General features: G+C 46.3%; 1 protein-coding gene across 2 annotated transcripts in view; it reads left to right on the plus strand.

Moving 5' to 3' along the window:
• The window catches only part of AMOTL1 (angiomotin like 1), a 61,186-nt gene that overhangs the window by 37,343 nt on the left and 5,433 nt on the right, over positions 1-18,410 (plus strand). For both annotated transcript variants that reach the window (XM_055702605.1, XM_055702606.1), the window contains 4 exons: positions 4,806-4,951; positions 11,221-11,370; positions 14,926-15,116; positions 16,416-16,541. In XM_055702605.1, the coding sequence (XP_055558580.1) occupies positions 4,806-4,951; positions 11,221-11,370; positions 14,926-15,116; positions 16,416-16,541 (613 nt within the window). The remainder of the gene's footprint in view (positions 1-4,805; positions 4,952-11,220; positions 11,371-14,925; positions 15,117-16,415; positions 16,542-18,410) is intronic.

The following is an 18,410-nucleotide window of genomic DNA, read 5'->3' on the forward strand; positions in this document are numbered from 1 at the left end:
TAGTGTGGATAGTTTTGACCGTATGTTGATAGACCCTCACGCTTCATGGGAGTATTCAGTGGATGTGCCACATACTTTTGTGTATATCTATATATCTGTCCTTAATATCCCAGGCAAAGAAATATTCCCATCAAATTAATCCAGCCAAAGAAAATGCCTGCAATAGGTGTTTCTGAGAATGGGGTCTTGGGCAGACGAAGAACCATTCAATGTTAAGACAGGAAGTAATCAGGGCAGAGGCAGAAGTGAGGAGTGAGTGAAAGAGACCTCATTTCACAGCCATCAGCTACACGCAGGGAGGTTGGGGAGCTGCTTCCCCCATGTACCCAGAGCCAAGGGCACCTGCACAGGGAGCAGCATCCTGAAGAAACAGTGTTGTATAGAAAAACGAGTCTGTTTTGCTTGACTTCCCCCTACCCTCTGAAGGAAAGTAGCGTGGGAAATCTGATATCAGTTTTCAAGACATGAAGGTCACATTCTCCCCTGACTTCTACGTCACGACATGCAAATGGAAATGCCCAAGATGTAAATCAGACCAAGTTTAAGCTGCCTGCGATACTTTGTAGGGTAAGGAAGGCCATCATGAGCTTCAATGGAGATTTGGTGACTTCCTCTGACAATTAGAGCACCAAACCTTTCTGCATCCCTGCTTAGGTCAGTGACCATGAGAAACTCTGTACCCTGAACCATTTGTCAAATATGTTACAATTGACCATAATTATTAATTCCAGTGCAGAATCTCTTAATCACCACGTGAGAAAACAGACTCAGAGACTCAGGCATGACCTCCTGCAGCTTCTCAGCCTTTTCTTGGTGCTGATGTGGCCCAGACTCTGGAGAGCTGTCGGGTGCTTGCCATTTGTGAGCAAAACTGGAAGAGAAGATTGGAATGAGCTCTTTTGGCGTTTGTGTCTGTCTTTTTTTTTCTTTTTTTTTTTTTTTTTTTTTTTTTTCCTCACGGAGACCTGCCAGTGAGCATGGAAAGAAATGCTTCATTTCCCAGTTCTGCATTGCTGCTCCAGGCCTGCCTTGGCCCAGCCTAGTCGGTGTCAAACCACAGCTGCAGAGGGCTGCAGCAAGGCTTGGCCAGAGGGATGAGTGGACTCATGGATGGATGGTTGCTTTGCTGCTCCTCTGGAGGGAACTGTCAGTATCTGGACCTGGCAACCTGGCCCTTTTTAATGTGCAGAGAATTTAGTAAAGCTGTGGAAAACCTCCCAGCTGGCTGCATGGAGTGAACGAGCTCTATTTATTCATTCTGCTTATTCTTACAGGGTGGAAACCAGCTGCTGAAAGGTCTTTGGAACAGGCAACAAGGTCCTTTCCTCATTTTAGATTCCTTCTGCTGGACACTCCGGGCGGAGTGGCAGGGCATAATGGGCCCATCCCGCTCTTTAGCCCGTTGCCTTGCTGCCCCAGCAGCCTTTTGGGAAGATCAGGGCACTAGATTAGCCAAGTCCCATCTTGAGCTGGATGAGCAGAAGAGGTGACTCTGATGCCCCATCCTGGTTAATCAGCTGGTTCGAGGGTAACTGTAGCAGCTGCCGTGGCGTACAGCCATGCCCATGGACAGTGGATGACAGAGCTCCTCCGTACACTTGCCATGTTCAGAGCTGCAAGACTGACAAGAGGCTAAGGAAATCCCGCAGGTTTCAAGAAAGGCATGGTCACCAGACAGCATCTGGAATCAGCAGCTCTGAGTGAAGAGCCACCATTGGGAAGTGCAAACCTGTGTAAGAGAAGTTGTTGGAAATGCCACAAGGGATGTGGTACAGGAGCCAATCTTGTTTTCAGCAAGTCTCCTGCAGCCAAATAAGGCTCTCACTGCCGTAACGGGATATATTTTCTTCTGTCAGCTATGGTCATTCTGTAGGAACAAGGAATGTCTTTGAAGTATGTCCATGTTACTACTCCACAATATCACAGCAAGGAGAAAAAGCAGCTTGCAATGTATTGAGATGGTCGTTAAATTGGTCAGATAAGTTGATGCTTAGGTATAATGTGTGAAAAGCTGGGGGTCCCATGTGAGTGTAGGGAAGAGGTGGCACAGATTGAGTGTATCTTTCTGCCTAATGTTTCTGCTTCAAAGCAGGGTCAAGACTGGTCTACTCTTGGTGTACCTACCCAGCCTGACAACTCAAAAAGCCTGCTTGTGAAGCACTGAAGCAGGCTCTTTGCCTCATCTCCTCTTTCTTCTACCCAGCCAGAGTATGGGTGTAATGTCCTCAGTGTTGTTGAAGTACAACAGTCAGAGGCAATGGATAGGAAGCTGTGAGATTACAACTGTAAATTGCAGCAGAGAAGCCTTTTGGGAACTATTCATAATGGGATGTGGCAGTGACCTACCAGAAGATAGATACAGTTATTAGCTGGAGTCTGTTAGGGAAAAAACATCTGTCTGGGCACATGTATGCAAGGGTAGCACAGTGAAACAGTATTTTTTGACTTGAAGGATACCTTGTATGTACTTGAAGAGAATTTACAGTATATTAAACAAAGTCCTTCTTTACTAAGAATTAATGCAATATAGGAAAGTACTTTTAAAATGCACCTCCAGCATTTTGCAGGGAGAAGCTGGTGTAGACAAGTGTTGAGAGCTGTTAAGTAAATTTTTCTTGCCAGCTTTCTGGTGGGTTCAGCATAATCTTGTCCTCCATTGGAGGGGGTGGGTAGAAAACACAATGCAGCAGGGCAGGCTGACTGCTTTGAATTCCTGGGATGAAAGTTGAATGTGAAGATCCCAAATCCTGTTTTCCTATATGTGCTGTCCTGAAGTGTAACATGAAACATGGGTTTCAAATCCGGAGCAGATCAAGCATGGTCCCAGCATGAGGTGGTAGAGTGCCACAGGGCTTAAATAGCGTTCATCTTCCAGCTTCTTCACCCTCTAATAAAATTAGCTGCTTGATAGTTTGCCCAGATTTATACTTTTGTACAATAGATTAATATTCCTTATGGTTAGTTTGATTGAAACAAATGTATTTGTGTTGAAGGAAGAGGCCTGCGTGTCCAATATAAAATTCCTTACCGACATGGGAAGGTTAAGGCCACATCGTACTGAGGTGGCTCATGGTGGCAGTCTGTAGCACGGTGTGCACAGCACTCACTGGCCTTTGCTCATGGACTTTGCAGAGGCCAATGTGCCAGTGGTGCTGCCAGGATTTCTTTTTGTGAAGTGCTGAATTCTTCTGTTTAGGATAAATAGGAAGACAGCTGGGTGGGTTTGGGCTCACCTCGTGCACTTGTGCCTTGTTCCACGTGGCTCAGCTTGTATGCATCTCACCTCGCTGCAGGGATCCACTGATAGTGTGTAAATTAAACTTGTTCTTATCCCTCCTGTAATTAAGGAAGAATAAGGCACTTCTGGGGTAGTTCAGGTCTGAAATGGGCTGGCTTTGGCCATGTGGAGTTTCCTGACCCTCCCTGCGGGAAGGTGGATGGTAGAGCTTCCAGCTTGAGTGGTCACACTTGGGTGGGATGGGCTGCATGTTAGGGGCAGATTTTCCGTGTTTCAGTGTTTTTGGAGCAACTTTTCACCTCAGTTAAAAAATAATAAATTCTGTAATGCTGTATTTAAAAAGTCAAAAATCAAAACAATGTTTAATTGGTGCCAAATTAATTTTTGGAGGAAATTTTCCTTCCTGGGGGCATTCCAAGAGCTCTATTTTTGTCATCATTTAGAACAAAAACCAGATTTTGAAATCTCAGATTTCAGTGAATAAAACCTCCATCCCCTGCTTGCTCCAATCATTAACTGTTTGTGGTCCAGCGCTGGTGATCCTGTGCTTGGCCCACGATGCTCATGTTCCCTGAAATGGCTCTCAGCACAGTCAGGGCAGAGGTAGATGGAGCCAAGCATTTCCCCAGGCAGCTTGCCAGAACAGTCAATGGTGGGCCTGCAGTTTGTTGCCGAAGAAAAAGATGTGAGTAAAGCTGACTGAATTCAGCTGTTTTTTTTAATGTTTTTTAAATCTTATCCAAAGAACGGATGATTTTTTAGCACAGAGGTTATCTACATGTTTTAGTCTCACTACTGATGTGTTAAGGTGTTTAACAGGAGGGGAGCACCGGTCGCTGAACCCTTAGGTGGTGTAGGACTGGAAAGTCACCCAGGGCCCCTGCAGGAGTTGAAATACCTGTCATGACCTCATTTTCTCTGCATGGCCAGAGAAAGCCCATTTAGATGCCTGCTGTCTTATTCTTCCTTATTTCTTTCTCCTGTTTCCATTTTCAGGATGTCCAGCACAGATCTGTGTTCGTTATTTGGCTTCTTCACATGTTCTATATCTCATGATCCCCATCCTTGCAAATAGAACAGACCAGGCACAGCACAGCCCACATCCATGGGGCTAAGGTTTCTTGCCCATTAGAGAAGAGCAGCAGCATCCAAGCTGGCACCTATAAAGAGTCCTTGACATAAGCTGTTTTCAGGCAGGGTCTGGGCATTGTATGGGAAAGAAGTAGCTGGTGCAAGCCAAAATTTTGCATGGAGAACATTGAGTTCAGCAGAATGGACAATTATGAGGCAGTGCTCAGGTCCACAAGCTCTGCTAGTGCAGATGCAGCCCAAGTTGCCACTTGTCTCTGCTGGTGGTGCTTGCGTAAGGCTGGCCACTGAGGGGCTGAGCCTTGGCAGTACGGACTTGTTGCCCACTGTGTCTCGGCACTGTGTTGTAATGGCCCTAATCACTGCTGCTTCACATAATTTCTGCTTTTCTAGGGAGATGGCAGCTTACCTCTGGTGTGTGGCACAGGGCCTGTGAGCTGTCCTCCTGGAGTGGCTCTTGTTCTTGTCTTTCTTCCAGACAAAGAGCACTTGAAGGAGAAGGAGAGGCTGGAGATGGAGCTGGCAGCTGTGCGCTCTGCCAATGAAGACCAGCGGAGGCACATTGAGATCCTCGACCAGGCCCTAAACAATGCGCAAGCCAAGGTCATCAAACTGGAAGAGGAGGTGAGGCACGGGCAACATTCTGTGCTCTGAGGATAGTGGTGGCTTGTAGTTAACGCTTTCTCTCTCCAAGTCCCAAATCTCTTCTAGCCATGATGTGGCAGATCTTCCTGCTCCCCTTGCACTGGCCATCTCAGAGAGAAAATGTGTAGTTATACAATACTGAGCCAAACTAGCAAGCAAAGGAGACCACAGTTGTTTTCAGAGCAGAGCTTCCAACACGTAACCAGGAACAACAACAAACTCAACTAGCTGGTGGCTGAGGTAATGGTAAGTCTTAACAGAAATATCGAATAAAAAGCTGACTACTCACTGACTTGGGACTGTGGTACAAATGTGTGATGTTGGTGTATTCCATTTCTCCCCAAAGAATGCCAGGAGGCTTTTGAGATGTGAACAGCAGTGCAGGGCTCAGTAACTTCACATCTAAACAGTGGTCTTAAAAGATCGGGCTGATCTGGCTGGAAGCAGACTGTCCATGATTTAGAGGTACTAAGAGCTGCAGGTTTCATTTGAGTGTTGAAGAAAACCCATCTTACCATGAGACCCAAGAAGTGCCATCTGTGCTAATCTCCCAAGAGGTATTTAAGCAATGATCCTATAAGCCTGATAGTGAAAATAAGTATTCAGATCGGAAGAGAAATCCCAGGAACAGAGGACTCTTCAAACTGACAGACAAATACAGAACAACATGTAGTACTTGAAAGCTGAAGCTAAATGAACTCAACATGCAAATAATGCTCAGTTTTAAGTATAACTAAGAGTGATGTTGTCAATTCTCTGTTACTGGAGGTCTTTAAGTCTCAGTTTATTGTGTTCCTTAAGGACCTTCAATCAGGAGGTGTGGATTTAATGACTAATTGAAAGCCTATGTATTTTGGCAGATCAGGCAAGACTGCCAAAACAGGCCTTTTTGGCCCTAAAATCTCTGTCCATGGGACCAACAAAGAGGGAGGATGTTTTATGTGGAATAAAAGAAACTTAATCTTCAGTATCTGAGTGGCCAGATCATTGGTGAGCCTCTACCCTAGCAGGCTTGGTAGGGGTTCATGCTCTGGCATAGACTGCTGGCATGATCTTGGGCAGGTCTGTTCCCCTTCAGCGCCTCATTTCCCACCTGCACCCCCTCCAGGGTCAGCCTGGGGATGAATCCACAGGAACCTGCTGGGTGCATGGATGCAAGGGGTCTTGTGAGAAGCAGGGAAGGTCTTTTCTCAAATACCTGCAAGTAACTTACGTGCAGTTCATTGTCTTGAAAAGATGAAGGGTGAATTGACGTCAGTGCTATTTAAAAGTTTTTTGTCAGGGTATCCAGCATGACAGATCCCTGTTAGGCTAAGTAATGGTTACCTTAAAAGTCGGGAAGATTTAAGGTACTGTATGTAAATGCTGAAGGCATTGCTTTATTGTTCCTGACTTTCTATTTAGAAACATTCTAGAAACTCCATTCCCTCCAGCGGATACACTCAGCAGCAATAAGAGGATCACATTAAGTTTAACTGCTCCTTTGTTAGTTAGACTAAAGCCTGCTTACTGTCCCAGTGTATTTGGGGCAGTCCCTTCGGGGTAGCTGCAGGAGCTAGCATACCTTTAATCTGTACATAATTCATTTGATGCTGTTTGCCTTAAAGGCAACCAGAGGTCTTCTATTTGCATTTCATTACAAAGTGGCTGAATAAAAGAATGTTTTAGGTGGCAACACCTGCTCCTACAGTTGCAGTGTCAGGCAGGAGATGGGAAGAAATACGTTTAGCTCCTGGCTGCTCCACAAACTGTTGCTGTGGTATTGGCAGGTAACATTGACGTGCTGAACACCCACTGGGGAAGGCAGCAGAAGCATAAACACAGATTGCCAGGCAGGTGGTATAAGAAGCTACCCTGTGCCTGCTGGTTTGTAGCGAACACGTTTGCAGCCTTAGGGCTGTATCTCTAAGAGCTTTTCAGTTGCCGGTTTCTGGTCTAGTCATCCAACAGAATTGTATCTCTGCTGAGCATCAGAGCTAGGGGTCGTGGACTGTGGGACTGGTGGAGCTGAGGAGAGGGCAAATGTTCCCCTTTAGAGAGCTGCTAACCTCCTGCCTGGGGCATGGCAGATGTTATGGAGGTGGTAATGTCTTGGCCAGGGCATGGTGGATCTCAGACGTGACAATGTGTGAAGGTGATACAACAGTATTTGTCAGAGTTTGTCTGTCAGAACCCTCAACCTGAGCAAACCCATGTTGACCTGGTAGTGTTTAACTGCTTTTGCATTCTGGGGGGAGTTTGAATGAATTTTATCCCGTCAGCTGTGTTTTAATTGTTCAAGGTGGTGTCATGCAGTTTGGGTGAAGTGCAGTTAATCTGTGACTGCTGGCGTGTGCCCAAGCTCCTTTCTCTTGCTTTTGGCCTGTTTTCATCACTAAATCAAAGCACCTTTTCAATAGTCTCCAGTGTTTCTGGAGCTCAGTTTGACACATATGCAGCAGATACTGTTGAAGTTTAGAACCTTCATCTTAAACTAGGGATTTTTACTGTAATTTAAAATATATTGAAGGACACACAAAATCACTGAAATGAAAACGGCTATTATTATTAACAGAACTCTACCTCATGCACTGCTTTGTAAATCCACCCAGATTTCACCTACCACCAGAATGTAATTAAGTTTAACAGCTTTTTAAATTGATGCTTGAGAAATAAGCAGTAGCTACTAAGTTAAATTAACATAAGATAGTGTACTATGTAAATCTACATTATCCTGAGTGCCTGCTGGTAGAAGGATTTAATTCAAAAAATGTAGGTGGTATTATCACCACATGTCGTTTAGGAGACTGCTGCTGGAATCATGTGTCTGGTCCATGCTTTGGATAGAAGACTGAATAATCAAAGAGGGTTCAGAAAACAGCTGTAGAATTTATTTGGGGCCCAGAAGCTGCTGTTTGCTGTGAACAAATGAAGTGAAGAGGTGGCTGAGCTCCAGACGGTGCACATGAACATGAAGAAGGGGTTGCTTAATCACCCAGATTAAACATTGCTCTTTAATGTAAGAAGAAATAATGAGATGCAGTGTTTGGGGGCTAAAGCTGAGCAAATCAGGCCAGAAATATAGTAATTAACAATGAAACAACCTACTTAGGGTGATAGTGGATTCTCCATCTCTTAGTCTTTAACTCAAACCTCGTATCAACAGAATGATAGTCTGTTTCTCAAACTGGAGTTATGTTCCTAGTGCAGATATTTTTCCAAGACCCACTCATCTTTACTCAGACTTATTTGCATGGATCACCCCCTTTTAGCCTTAGGTCTTCTTCATCTTTATTTTCCTAAGCCCTCGACAGTGTCCAGGCAAGTTTGCTGATCTTGTAAATATATGAATTGTTTCATTAAATGTTTCTTGCTCTAATAGATCACAATTTGGAAACAGAATAAGAAGTAATTTGCTTAAATTGCATAAGAGAAAGCCAGATTAGGCATTAGGGTAAAAGTTTTCTGGCAGTAAAGGAAAATAAGCCGTGAAGTAGTTTGCAGGGGGAGGTTGTGGAGTCCCTACTCCTGGAGGGTTTTGTACACAGATTATATAGACATGTGCCAGGTAGAGCTGATGCTACCTTGCAGTGAAAGGATACACTGGTACCTCTCCAGGTGCCATCCAGCTTTCTTTTATTTGAGTTTGTGTGTCTGTGAGGTAGCAGAGCTCAGTATCATGTATTTCTGATTGCAGTTCCCCTCCTGTATGGATGCAATGCCCATTAATTTAAAAAAAACATTTTGTACTCAGTTTTTTAAATGTATGGGTGTATTTTTTGCTTATGAATCTACAGGCAGGATAGAAAAGTCAGAATTGGCTCAAGATTCAATTACAAATTTATGAATGTGGGAACTGTCTTGTGGCATAACTCCAACAAAGTGGTTTTCTAAGGCGGTGGACGCGTGTGCATCACCTCAGCCACGCAGGCAGAGGTGCACTCATGCATGAGCATGTGAACCCTGGGGCTTAGAGGGCTGCTGCAAAGCAAAATTCTGGCTGCTGTGGTGCAGATGGACCCTCTAGCATCTGGGAGGATGTGGGGGAGCAGGTGAGGGCTGCTGCCAAGGAGGGACCCTGGGGGAGCCCCCTTCCCCACTCCGATCCACGCTGGTGCAGCTGGGAGGTGGCACAGGCACCCTCCTACTGCCAAAATAGCACATCCAGCAAGAAGCCACTGCTGCGTCTGTTCTGCCGAGTTGTGAGCTTCCAAGGAATTCAGTCTTCATGCTGCTGCCAGAGACTAGCAGGGATTATAATCTCATTAATTTTCATGGAAAGCCCTGGGAGCCATAAGCATTAGCCTGGATTACAGCAGGGCTGGGGAGGTCACGCTGCCAGTTGTTGGCTCTGGCTGGGAATGTTTGTGTAGGCCAAGCTTTTCTTTTGCCGCGAACAAGCATGTATTTCACTGCACCTGTGACATGGATGGATTTAGGGTGGCAGAAGAACAATTTCAAGAAAAAAGTTGGTTTATTATCGTTGTAATCAGCAGGAGGGGATCTGGGTGAGTCCAGCGCTGTATAAGTGAAAAAAAAATCACAGCTGCTTTGCATCGTGTGAGTCCTGGGCTAAGCAGAGGACCTGGGGTGAAGGGGAGCCCCACAGAGCAGGGGGTACTCCGCACTGGTGTTTATTTGGTCCACATGCCCAGGAACAAGGCAGCAAACTTCTCACTACATCCCCTTGATATTTAGACACAGATATTTTGTAGCTATGGGTTCTATATCATAACCCACAGAGGTAGGCACTAGGATATCGTTTTGGCCCTGGCCTTGCCAGTTCACAGCATTTTTCTAGCTTCTCTTACTTATCTCATTCCCCAGTGTCAACCGGGGTTGATGTGTTTTTCTGCCTCCTGTTTTGCTTCTGAAAAACCCGAGGTCTCAAACAAGTGTACAAATAAAGGAGGGAGACTAAAAGTCCTAAAGAGGATCTTAGTGATCATGGCAATGACCTTGAGCATGCCCCATTAACCCCCAGCTCTGAGGCTTGGCAAAGCCTGCATGATCCAGCATTCAGACCCATTCATCTTCCCTTTCCAAGTCAGGTGGTTCAATTGAGAGTGTTTTGGGGTCCTTTGGGGTTTGTCGAGGTCTTTTTGGATTTGCGGCTTCAGTTTGTGTGCGCTGTTGCTTTCTCTACGACAAGGCAAATACCTTTAGAAAGGTAAATTCATTCATGCTTGTGAAGAGAAAATGCATGACAGAAGGTTGGGGGAGAAGAGAACTGGGTTTCCTGAGGTTGGGACTGCAGCCCATGAGGTGAACAGGCAGCCCCTGCTGCCGCAGCCCCTTGGGCAAGTTTTCAGGTCAGTGTCCACACTCCCTGGGGACAAGGATGGCTCACGGACACCCAGGTGTGCCTGGCCCCTGTGAACTCACCTATTCTCTGTGCCAGGTTTTGGCAGGGGGTCGGGTATCAGCTGCCCATCCCAGTGCCCAGGGCAGCAGATGCCCAGTGTGTCTGGTGTCTGCAGCCTTCTCTCCCCAGGGCCTCTCAAACATGCCAGCTCCTGTTGTGAGCCCCAGTTATGATACCCTGTGGTGTCACTGAGTGCCTGGTGGCATGGTAGGAGGCCAGAAGTGGGGACAGCCACTAAGCACCCTGAATGTCTGCAGTCCATTTGCAAATTCCTTTTGGAGTATGCTGCTTGAGCAATCTGTGGCCATAAAACCCTGTATTGCAAAATCCTTGTGTCATGTTTAGCCTTTCAGTAATCTCATTATCTATATAAGGAGGGCCTGGCTTTAGCTGCCAGCACATCTATACATCAGCATGGCCAAGCCTGTGAGCACGATAGAGCAGATGGAGCACTTCTGGCTGCTGCCACTCCACTTGTTCCACCTGCATTGAAGAGATTCACAGGTTTGAAAAGAGAGGCTCTCTTTGGGCGCAGACAGTGTGCCGAGTGTCACCAGATGATAAAACCCACCAGGATTCCTCTTCGCTGAGGCCAGCCTGTGAGCTTGCCTAAAAGAGTATCCACCAACGTGACAGCTCTTGCCTAGAAATGGCCAGGGGGATTCATGGCTGGCAGATCCCCAGTGGGTGGAAGATCTGGGCAGTGTTCCCTCTGAAAGGGGTAGAGCTGTCCCAGTGATGCCTGCTGCCCTTTCCCTGCCCATCAGAGGGGCACCATCCTTCCCCTGGAGAAACTCTCTGAAGCAAACGGCCAAAGCCATGCTCAAGCCCAGCACATGCCTGCAAGTATGCAGGGGTCCTGGCGGCCCAGGGCAGGGGTGACCTGACCCCTTGTCTCCCACAGCTGCGCAGGAAGCAGGCCTATGTGGAGAAGGTGGAGAAGCTGCAGCAGGCACTGACACAGCTGCAGGTGGCCTGCGAGAAGAGGGAGCAGATGGAGCGGCGGCTGCGCACGCGCCTGGAGCGAGAGCTGGACTCGCTGCGGATGCAGCAGGTGAGGATGGGGTGGTCTGTGCAGGCCCCTAGCATGGGACCTTTGCCATTGCTTTTAAAGAGGAACAGTTGCTCACAGCCCTGCCAGGTGCCACATTACTTTTAGGTTCCCCTTAGATGGGGTTGTGGATGCCCCTGTCATTGGAAGTGTTCGAGGCCAGGCTGGATGGGGCTTTGAGCCACCTGATCTAGTGGAAGATGTCCCTGCCTATGACAGGGAAGTTGGACTTAGATGGTCTTTGAAGGCCCCTTCCAACCCAAACCGTTCCATGATTCTAATCTTCAGCAGAGGACAGGGAAGCTCTGCAGTGGGGCTGCAGGACACAGCCAAACCCCACCTGCTGTGGGGCTGGGAGGTCCTGGCTGCCCTGCCCCAGGGCAGGCAGGGCTCTGTCCCCTTGTGTGCCCCCACTCCAGCCAAGGGAAAACATCCTTCCAGATTTCTCTCCAGCAATCACAGGTTGTGCAAGCTTCACACTGAAAGAGGAGAGGAAAGGTGTGGTACATGTGGGCATGAGATTTAGCCCGCAGATTTTAGCAGATCTTTCATTGATAAAACAAGGTGGCATGATGTAGGAGCAAGAACTTGGGCCGTATTTGTTCTGGGCAGAGCTGATGTACATGGTTCACAGAAACCTCTACCCATGACAGATCTGGAGATAAATGGTGTCATCTTCAGACAATAAATTACTTAAATATCATTCCACTCCAGAATGGGCTAAAGTATAGATTTGCATTTCTGTGTATGTCCCCTTGTTTTTTGGCAGCCCTTTTGTCCTTAGAGGGATAGTGTTATTCTTGTATTTCATGCAGTTTGTTGTTTCTCCTCCATCCCCAAGTCCCAAAGTGCAGTCATCTGTGAAAAGGGAAAAAAAAAAGGGCATTAGGTGTTTACAGGGAGGATTTCCAGGCCCAAACACATGAGCATTGGCTCCAGAGGAGAGCGAGCAGATGTACTATGTGTATCAAACCACTGTTTGGGGAGAAAACAGCAACACAGGCAAAGCATGATGCTCTTGTAACTCTTGAAGGGCTCACTCGTATCCCTGTCGGCACCCACATCTGCTACAATAACCCTTCCTTATTTATGACCCATTAGTGGAGACCAAAGCAGCTGCTGCACAGAGCTTGTGCTGCCGGAAAGCAAAGGGCTGATGCTGTTGGCAGGGTTTGATTAGGAAATTGCTATAGAGGCATATCAGCGGTTTGCTGAGTCATGAAGTGGCCAGACCTGAGAGCATCCCATCCCCTTCTTGCTGGCAGCCCCAGGGCAGGGCAGGACCCCCAGCACCCATCCCATGGCATTGCTGTCACTACTGTTCCCTGGAAACCCTTCCCGTCCATCTTGGCTCTTCCTTGCCAAGTGTGTTAAGTCTTTCTTGCCCTGTCCACCATGGATTTGCTGTTCCTGTGTTCTTCTAGTAGCTTTTCTCAGTTGCCCCTTAGCCTGCTCTCCTCCAATTTAACAAAGAAGTTACATGGAGTATGATATGGTGATGCTGGTGTAAATGGAAGAACGTTTGAGAAAAGTACAATGAAAATTCAAGTGAAGATAAAACTAGAACTAGGAAAGGTTTTCTGGACTGGAATATAGGGACAAATCAATATATTAACTGGGATGGACTGTCACTGAAGTCTTTGTCTTGGGAGTTCAGGCTACATCTGCTCATTTTGGCAGAAAATTCCTTAGTTTCCTTAGTAACTTAGGTTGCTTCATTTTAATTTTTTTTTTCACTATAATTAGCGATTAGATTTTGGATTGCAGTAGTTCTTAAATGCCTGCACCAGTTTCCTCTAGTAAGTTTTAAGAAGAGAGATACTCTAACTTCAAGTCTCACCTATCAGAGAGGAGACGTTGAGGTATTTTTTACTATTGTTATTTATACTTTTTGTTTTATGAGCCAAATGCTGCAGTGTATCGTGTTGCATCAAAATACCCCAACTTTTACTTCAGAGCTGCTTTCTCTGAGTTATCAAAGTTATATCTACTGAAACGTTTTCTCATCACAGAGGAAAAAAAGAGCTTTTTTTCTCCTTTTTACTGGAGTCAGCAGAGGAGATGCAGCACACAAGGAGACAGTGAGCCAGAATCTCTTCTGTTCCTGGCTTGCTGGTAACTGAGCCCAAACAGCAAGTCTTCATTATCACTGACGCATGAGCAAGGACCAAAAAAATATCCCTTTGACTTAGCATTGCAGGCTCAATGTGCAGGGATGGCAGAGGTTTTGACTCGGAAGACAACAGGTACCTGTGACAGCCCAAGATGCCATTTACAGGCCAGGACTGTGCTTCTAAAATATTACCTTCCTGCTGGAAATTTGACAATATTTTTGCAGGAGCAGAGTCGCAGCTGTTGCTCCTAAGGGCTGCTCCATGTTGCATTTCCAGAAAGCAGTTTCCAGACACGTTGTTACTGCACCAAAGGCAAAGGCTGCAGCCCTCTCCTGATATCTCTATTTTCCCACAAGCAGGAGACAAGTGTCTAGAAGGAGGAAATGTGGTCTGGCAAATGGAAACAGTTGCTGCAGCCCTTGCAGTAGTGTGATGGTACAGCTTTGCTGGTGGAAGTTTGTGGTGTAACACAGATAAGAAGCTGGTGCTCCTGAGATAGGGTTTCCCCTTTAACACAATACTGTGCACTATGGAGTATAACAAATCTCTTGCATTTTTTATTGAAAAAACATTTACTTCTGGAACTTTGTGCCTCTCCCCTCAGTGTGCACTCATCCCACCCAACCTCTGCTGAGCCAGGGACTGGATCTCCATCCTCCTCAGCTCTCCACCAGCAGTGAGAGGAGCCTGGGGCGGCTACCCACACTACTTAGATACATTAATTAATTGCCCAAGACTAGGTGGGATAACTCCTGCCTGAGTAACTGCTTTCCTTGCATCGTAGGTGGAAAGTGTTGCACACCCACTGCTGCTTGTCAGCATCCGATGGAACCACACTGCAGTGCCTGGAGTTCCTCTGCCCCTCCATTCAGAAAGTTACCTCCTGCACCACAGAAAATATCTTCTGAGGGCACATGAGAGCTAATGTGCAAGAAGAGGCAGGTGTAAATCCATGTCTGGGGTACTTTCCCAGCTGCTGCCTTAAATAGGTTACATGTAGCTAGGTTACATGTGGCTTTTTTTTCTGCTTTTACGTATGAACATTCTAGTAATAACTGCCTGTCCAGACTGAGCACTGCCCAGCAATACAATGAAGTCCCAGCAAGAAGATACTTCTTTTAAGCTTCATTGCTTCTTTTTCCCAGCAGATTTTTTCCCTATCTTTTCCCTTGGCTTGGGGTATCCCATGAAATCCCTGCCTATCCAGAGAACAGCCAGATCCCTACTTCTGTCTGCATGGTATGGAGAAGCGTGTGCTGGGGTTGCGCAAATGGTCAACCTGCCCGTCCTCTTGCAAACTAAGGGGTTTAGCCCGGGGTTTCCAGCTGCCCCTGCCAAAAGACATGGTGATGTCTTTGCATGCTCTAGAGAAGTGGGGGAAAAAGGGTCAGTAGCTCCTCGTTCTTGGCAGAGGGTGTGTATCTGTCACTGTTCCCACTGGCAGAGGCAGGGCAGCTACCAGGCAAGCAGCCTCCCGGAGCACAATGCCCCAGCCCTGATGGAGCTAGTGCGGGAGAAGGAGGAGAGGATCCTGGCCCTGGAAGCTGACATGACCAAGTGGGAGCAGAAGTACCTGGAGGAGAGTACGATCAGGCACTTTGCCATGAACGCTGCAGCCACAGCTGCAACAGAGAGGTAAGATGGCCTTGCTGCAAGCGGGCAGCTCTCTTCACCACGGAAAGTATTGGGAAATAATAAGGACTGGATATGTTCTTAAGGCTGGATTTTGCTTGCCGTTCCCTGCTGGGTCTCACCACCAGGGTTAGTGAACTTCTCTGTGGTATCATGCTAGTGGGATATAACAGTCGGTGAAGACAGGATTTACCTTTCTGACCCGGCCCAAAAGTTTTATCAAATCCAGCTGCCAGACCCAAGTTATGGCCTCAAGGGCAGTCTGGAGCTACCACATTACACAGCATAGGTAAGGCAGCTCCTCCCCACCGCACCAATGGACTGAGCAGGGACTGTTGGTATATAGCTGTGTCCATCTCACAGTCTGCAACGTGGTTGTTTAACCTAGTTTTAAAAACCTGTAACGGGAAATTTTGTGGCCTAAGTCCACTCTTTCTCCACTTCATTAAGCTTCAAATTGAAAAGGTTCTCCTGATAGCTAAGCTAAACCTCTTCACTGCAAATTACCTCGGTTGATTCTTGTCCATACCACGTATACGCGATGAACAACAGATCACTGTCAATGTTGTAACAGCCTTGTAAATATTGGAAAACAGATAGCCCCCATTGTATCTTCCCTGGCCTGGACTAACTTACCTCCTTCAGCCATTCCTCACGTGTCCTTCCCATTCATGTTGCATTTCTCTGGACTGTCTCCAGTTTGCTTGTGTCAAAGCATGATGCCCAAAAGCACACAGGGCACTGCACTGAGGCTTTCCAGTGATGAGGAGGATGGGATAATTTGCTTCTTGCCCAGTTTCTTAAGAAGCCAAATCCCATGAAGACATCCTAAAATGAGATTTCCCTTTGAAATGCGGTGAAGTGTGCAGCTCAGGACACTTTCACACTCCAGTCTAGGGAGCAATTCCTGTGCTGTTTTTCACCTTCCAAAATGTAGTTTCGTTTCTTGTTTGTGATATAGTCCTGTTGACTTGGGACCATTTCCCTGGTGATGAGTCCCTCTGATGTCTGAACCTTGTCCTTCAGGATGGTTGTTAGCCCTGTGGGGTTCACCCACAATTTCAGTGTGCTCTCTGTTCCATCAGCCCAGTTAATTAATGAAGTTAATGACTAAACCCAAGCCAAGAGTAGCCTGCAGCAAGATGACCCAATGCCAGATAGCCATCCACCTGACAGGCAACCATCATTAGTTTGCTCTTCGAACGTTCATTTGGAGTTTTCTTTGCAAGTGCCAATCTCAATTGCAAAAGCCACCCTCACGGTCCCAGGAGCCTGACTCACCATGTTGAACTGATCTTCCAGGGATGCCTCAGCCCCGAGCCACTCACGCAACGGCAGCTACAGCGAGAGCGCGCTGGAGGTGCGGGGCTGGCAGGAGGAGGAGGAGATTGTGCAAGCCAACCGTCGCTGCCAGGACATGGAGTACACGTAAGGGGCTGTCACGCCATACCTGCTTGTTGTCGTGTTTGGGCTGGGTTCAGATAAACCAGGATGCCCTTCTGTGCCTTCATGCATGCCTGGAAAGGATGGGCTTATCTTCACTTTGACTTAGTTTTGCTCTTCAGCATTAAAATAGGGATTAAAGAGTTGCTGTCATTAGATAACTTCCTCCCTGCCTTGCTGTTAAACCTTCTCTGTGCCAAAAATGACCTTCTTACAAAACAGAGACAGTTCCACTGTTGAAAGTAGGTTGGCATGCAAGGAAGCTGAATGCTTGTTTAATCTCAGTGAAAATCCCCCTGTGGAAACAAGGGCGTCTGGTTGTAAAAGCTGAAGTTGTAATCTCACTCCTACATAATCAGCAACACGAGGGCTTGCTTTTGCCTCACTCTTTGCTCCTTGCATGCTTATTGCTCTTTGTAGATTTGTGACGGTCACATTGGCATTTAGAAACAAACCTGCAAAATTTAGCACCACTAAAAAAGATGCATTTACAAGTAGTAGAAGATATAAAATTAACTTTTTTGGGTACAGGCAGTCATCAAGAGTAATATTTGTTGTTGCAGATACTTCTCCACGTTCAGCATACAAGTGGACATGTAGCTGTGTAGTTCAATGAGCATTAGACCTGCACAGTACTTTCAATGCAGACTTATTTCCTGGTGAAAAGTGGCCCATTAAATGAGTAAAAATCCCTTGAGAAAGTTTGTGTATTCCTCTAGGGTTTTATTGAAAAGCTGTTTAAAAATCTCTTCTTCAGTGTTGGCTTCCCCACAAAAACACTGGTCTGTAGACACCTTTATAAAAAGATGTATTTTGTTATTTGTGGAAAATATCAGTGATTGTTTTTAATGGGTTTGTTTTGTTTTCTGCTCACAGATGCAAGCTAATCCTGCTTCCAGTGAAGTAATGGACTTTTGCCATTGACTTCATTAAAGATAGATTAGGATCTTGTGTTTTCATTGCAAATTAGACATCTGATTATGAAAGCTAACACCAACATGAAGTTACTAGATATCTCCCTTGTACATACAGTTTTTCCAGATGCGGCATTTTAGCTTTCACTGCTTCATAAAATGCAGCTGCATTGGACTATATATGGTATATCACAGTCAAGCTGTAGTCATCTGGCTGTTGTATTATACATATACAATTATTTATTTTTTAAAAAATGTTGTTTTGTAGTCTTTTGGTATGGTTTGGTGTTAATCATTCCTGGAGAAAAGTCTCAGATAGTCCTATTTTTTTGTGATTTGAGAGTCTGGTGTCTGTATGAGAGAAGTACGAGCTTTGCTTGGCTCTGCACACCATGTGCTGATAATTTCTGCAGCAGTGAGGGAGAAGCAAGAGCCCAGGCCAGCTGTTAGAGAAGCCAAAGGGAACCTTTCTGCTCACTTCAGCAGGTCTCTACTCCAGCTGACAACAGACCAAAATCATGGGGTTAAATCAGCCTGCCAAAGGAGGCTTTCCAGATTTGGCCCCAATGTATTCTGGAGGTGGAAATTGCCTGTGTGTTTGTATTCTGGTGAAGGTAGCAATCTGCAGCCTGGGCAGGAGGGATATTGCCCTCATTGCTCCTGCTGGGTTGGTAAAGCCACAGCAATAGATGGGTTCAGTTAACCTTGCAGAAAAGAGTTCCCAGATTTGGCTTACTAGCTAGAAACTCTGCCTGTTTTGATGTATGGTTATCCTCAGAGGGATATTCTCAGTGGGTTATCCTTAGTGAGAGCTGCCTTGTCAGAGTTGCTCAAAACCGGAGGGGACAGAGCAGCAGAGCACATACCCAGGGACCCATCGTGCTGCCCCAGGGTGGGAAGACTTGCCCATATATTTCCATTCCTGTTAACAAAGCATTCG

The sequence above is a fragment of the Falco cherrug genome, chromosome 2 (genome assembly GCF_023634085.1).
Source record: "Falco cherrug isolate bFalChe1 chromosome 2, bFalChe1.pri, whole genome shotgun sequence".
NCBI classification, from domain to species: Eukaryota; Metazoa; Chordata; class Aves; order Falconiformes; family Falconidae; genus Falco; species Falco cherrug.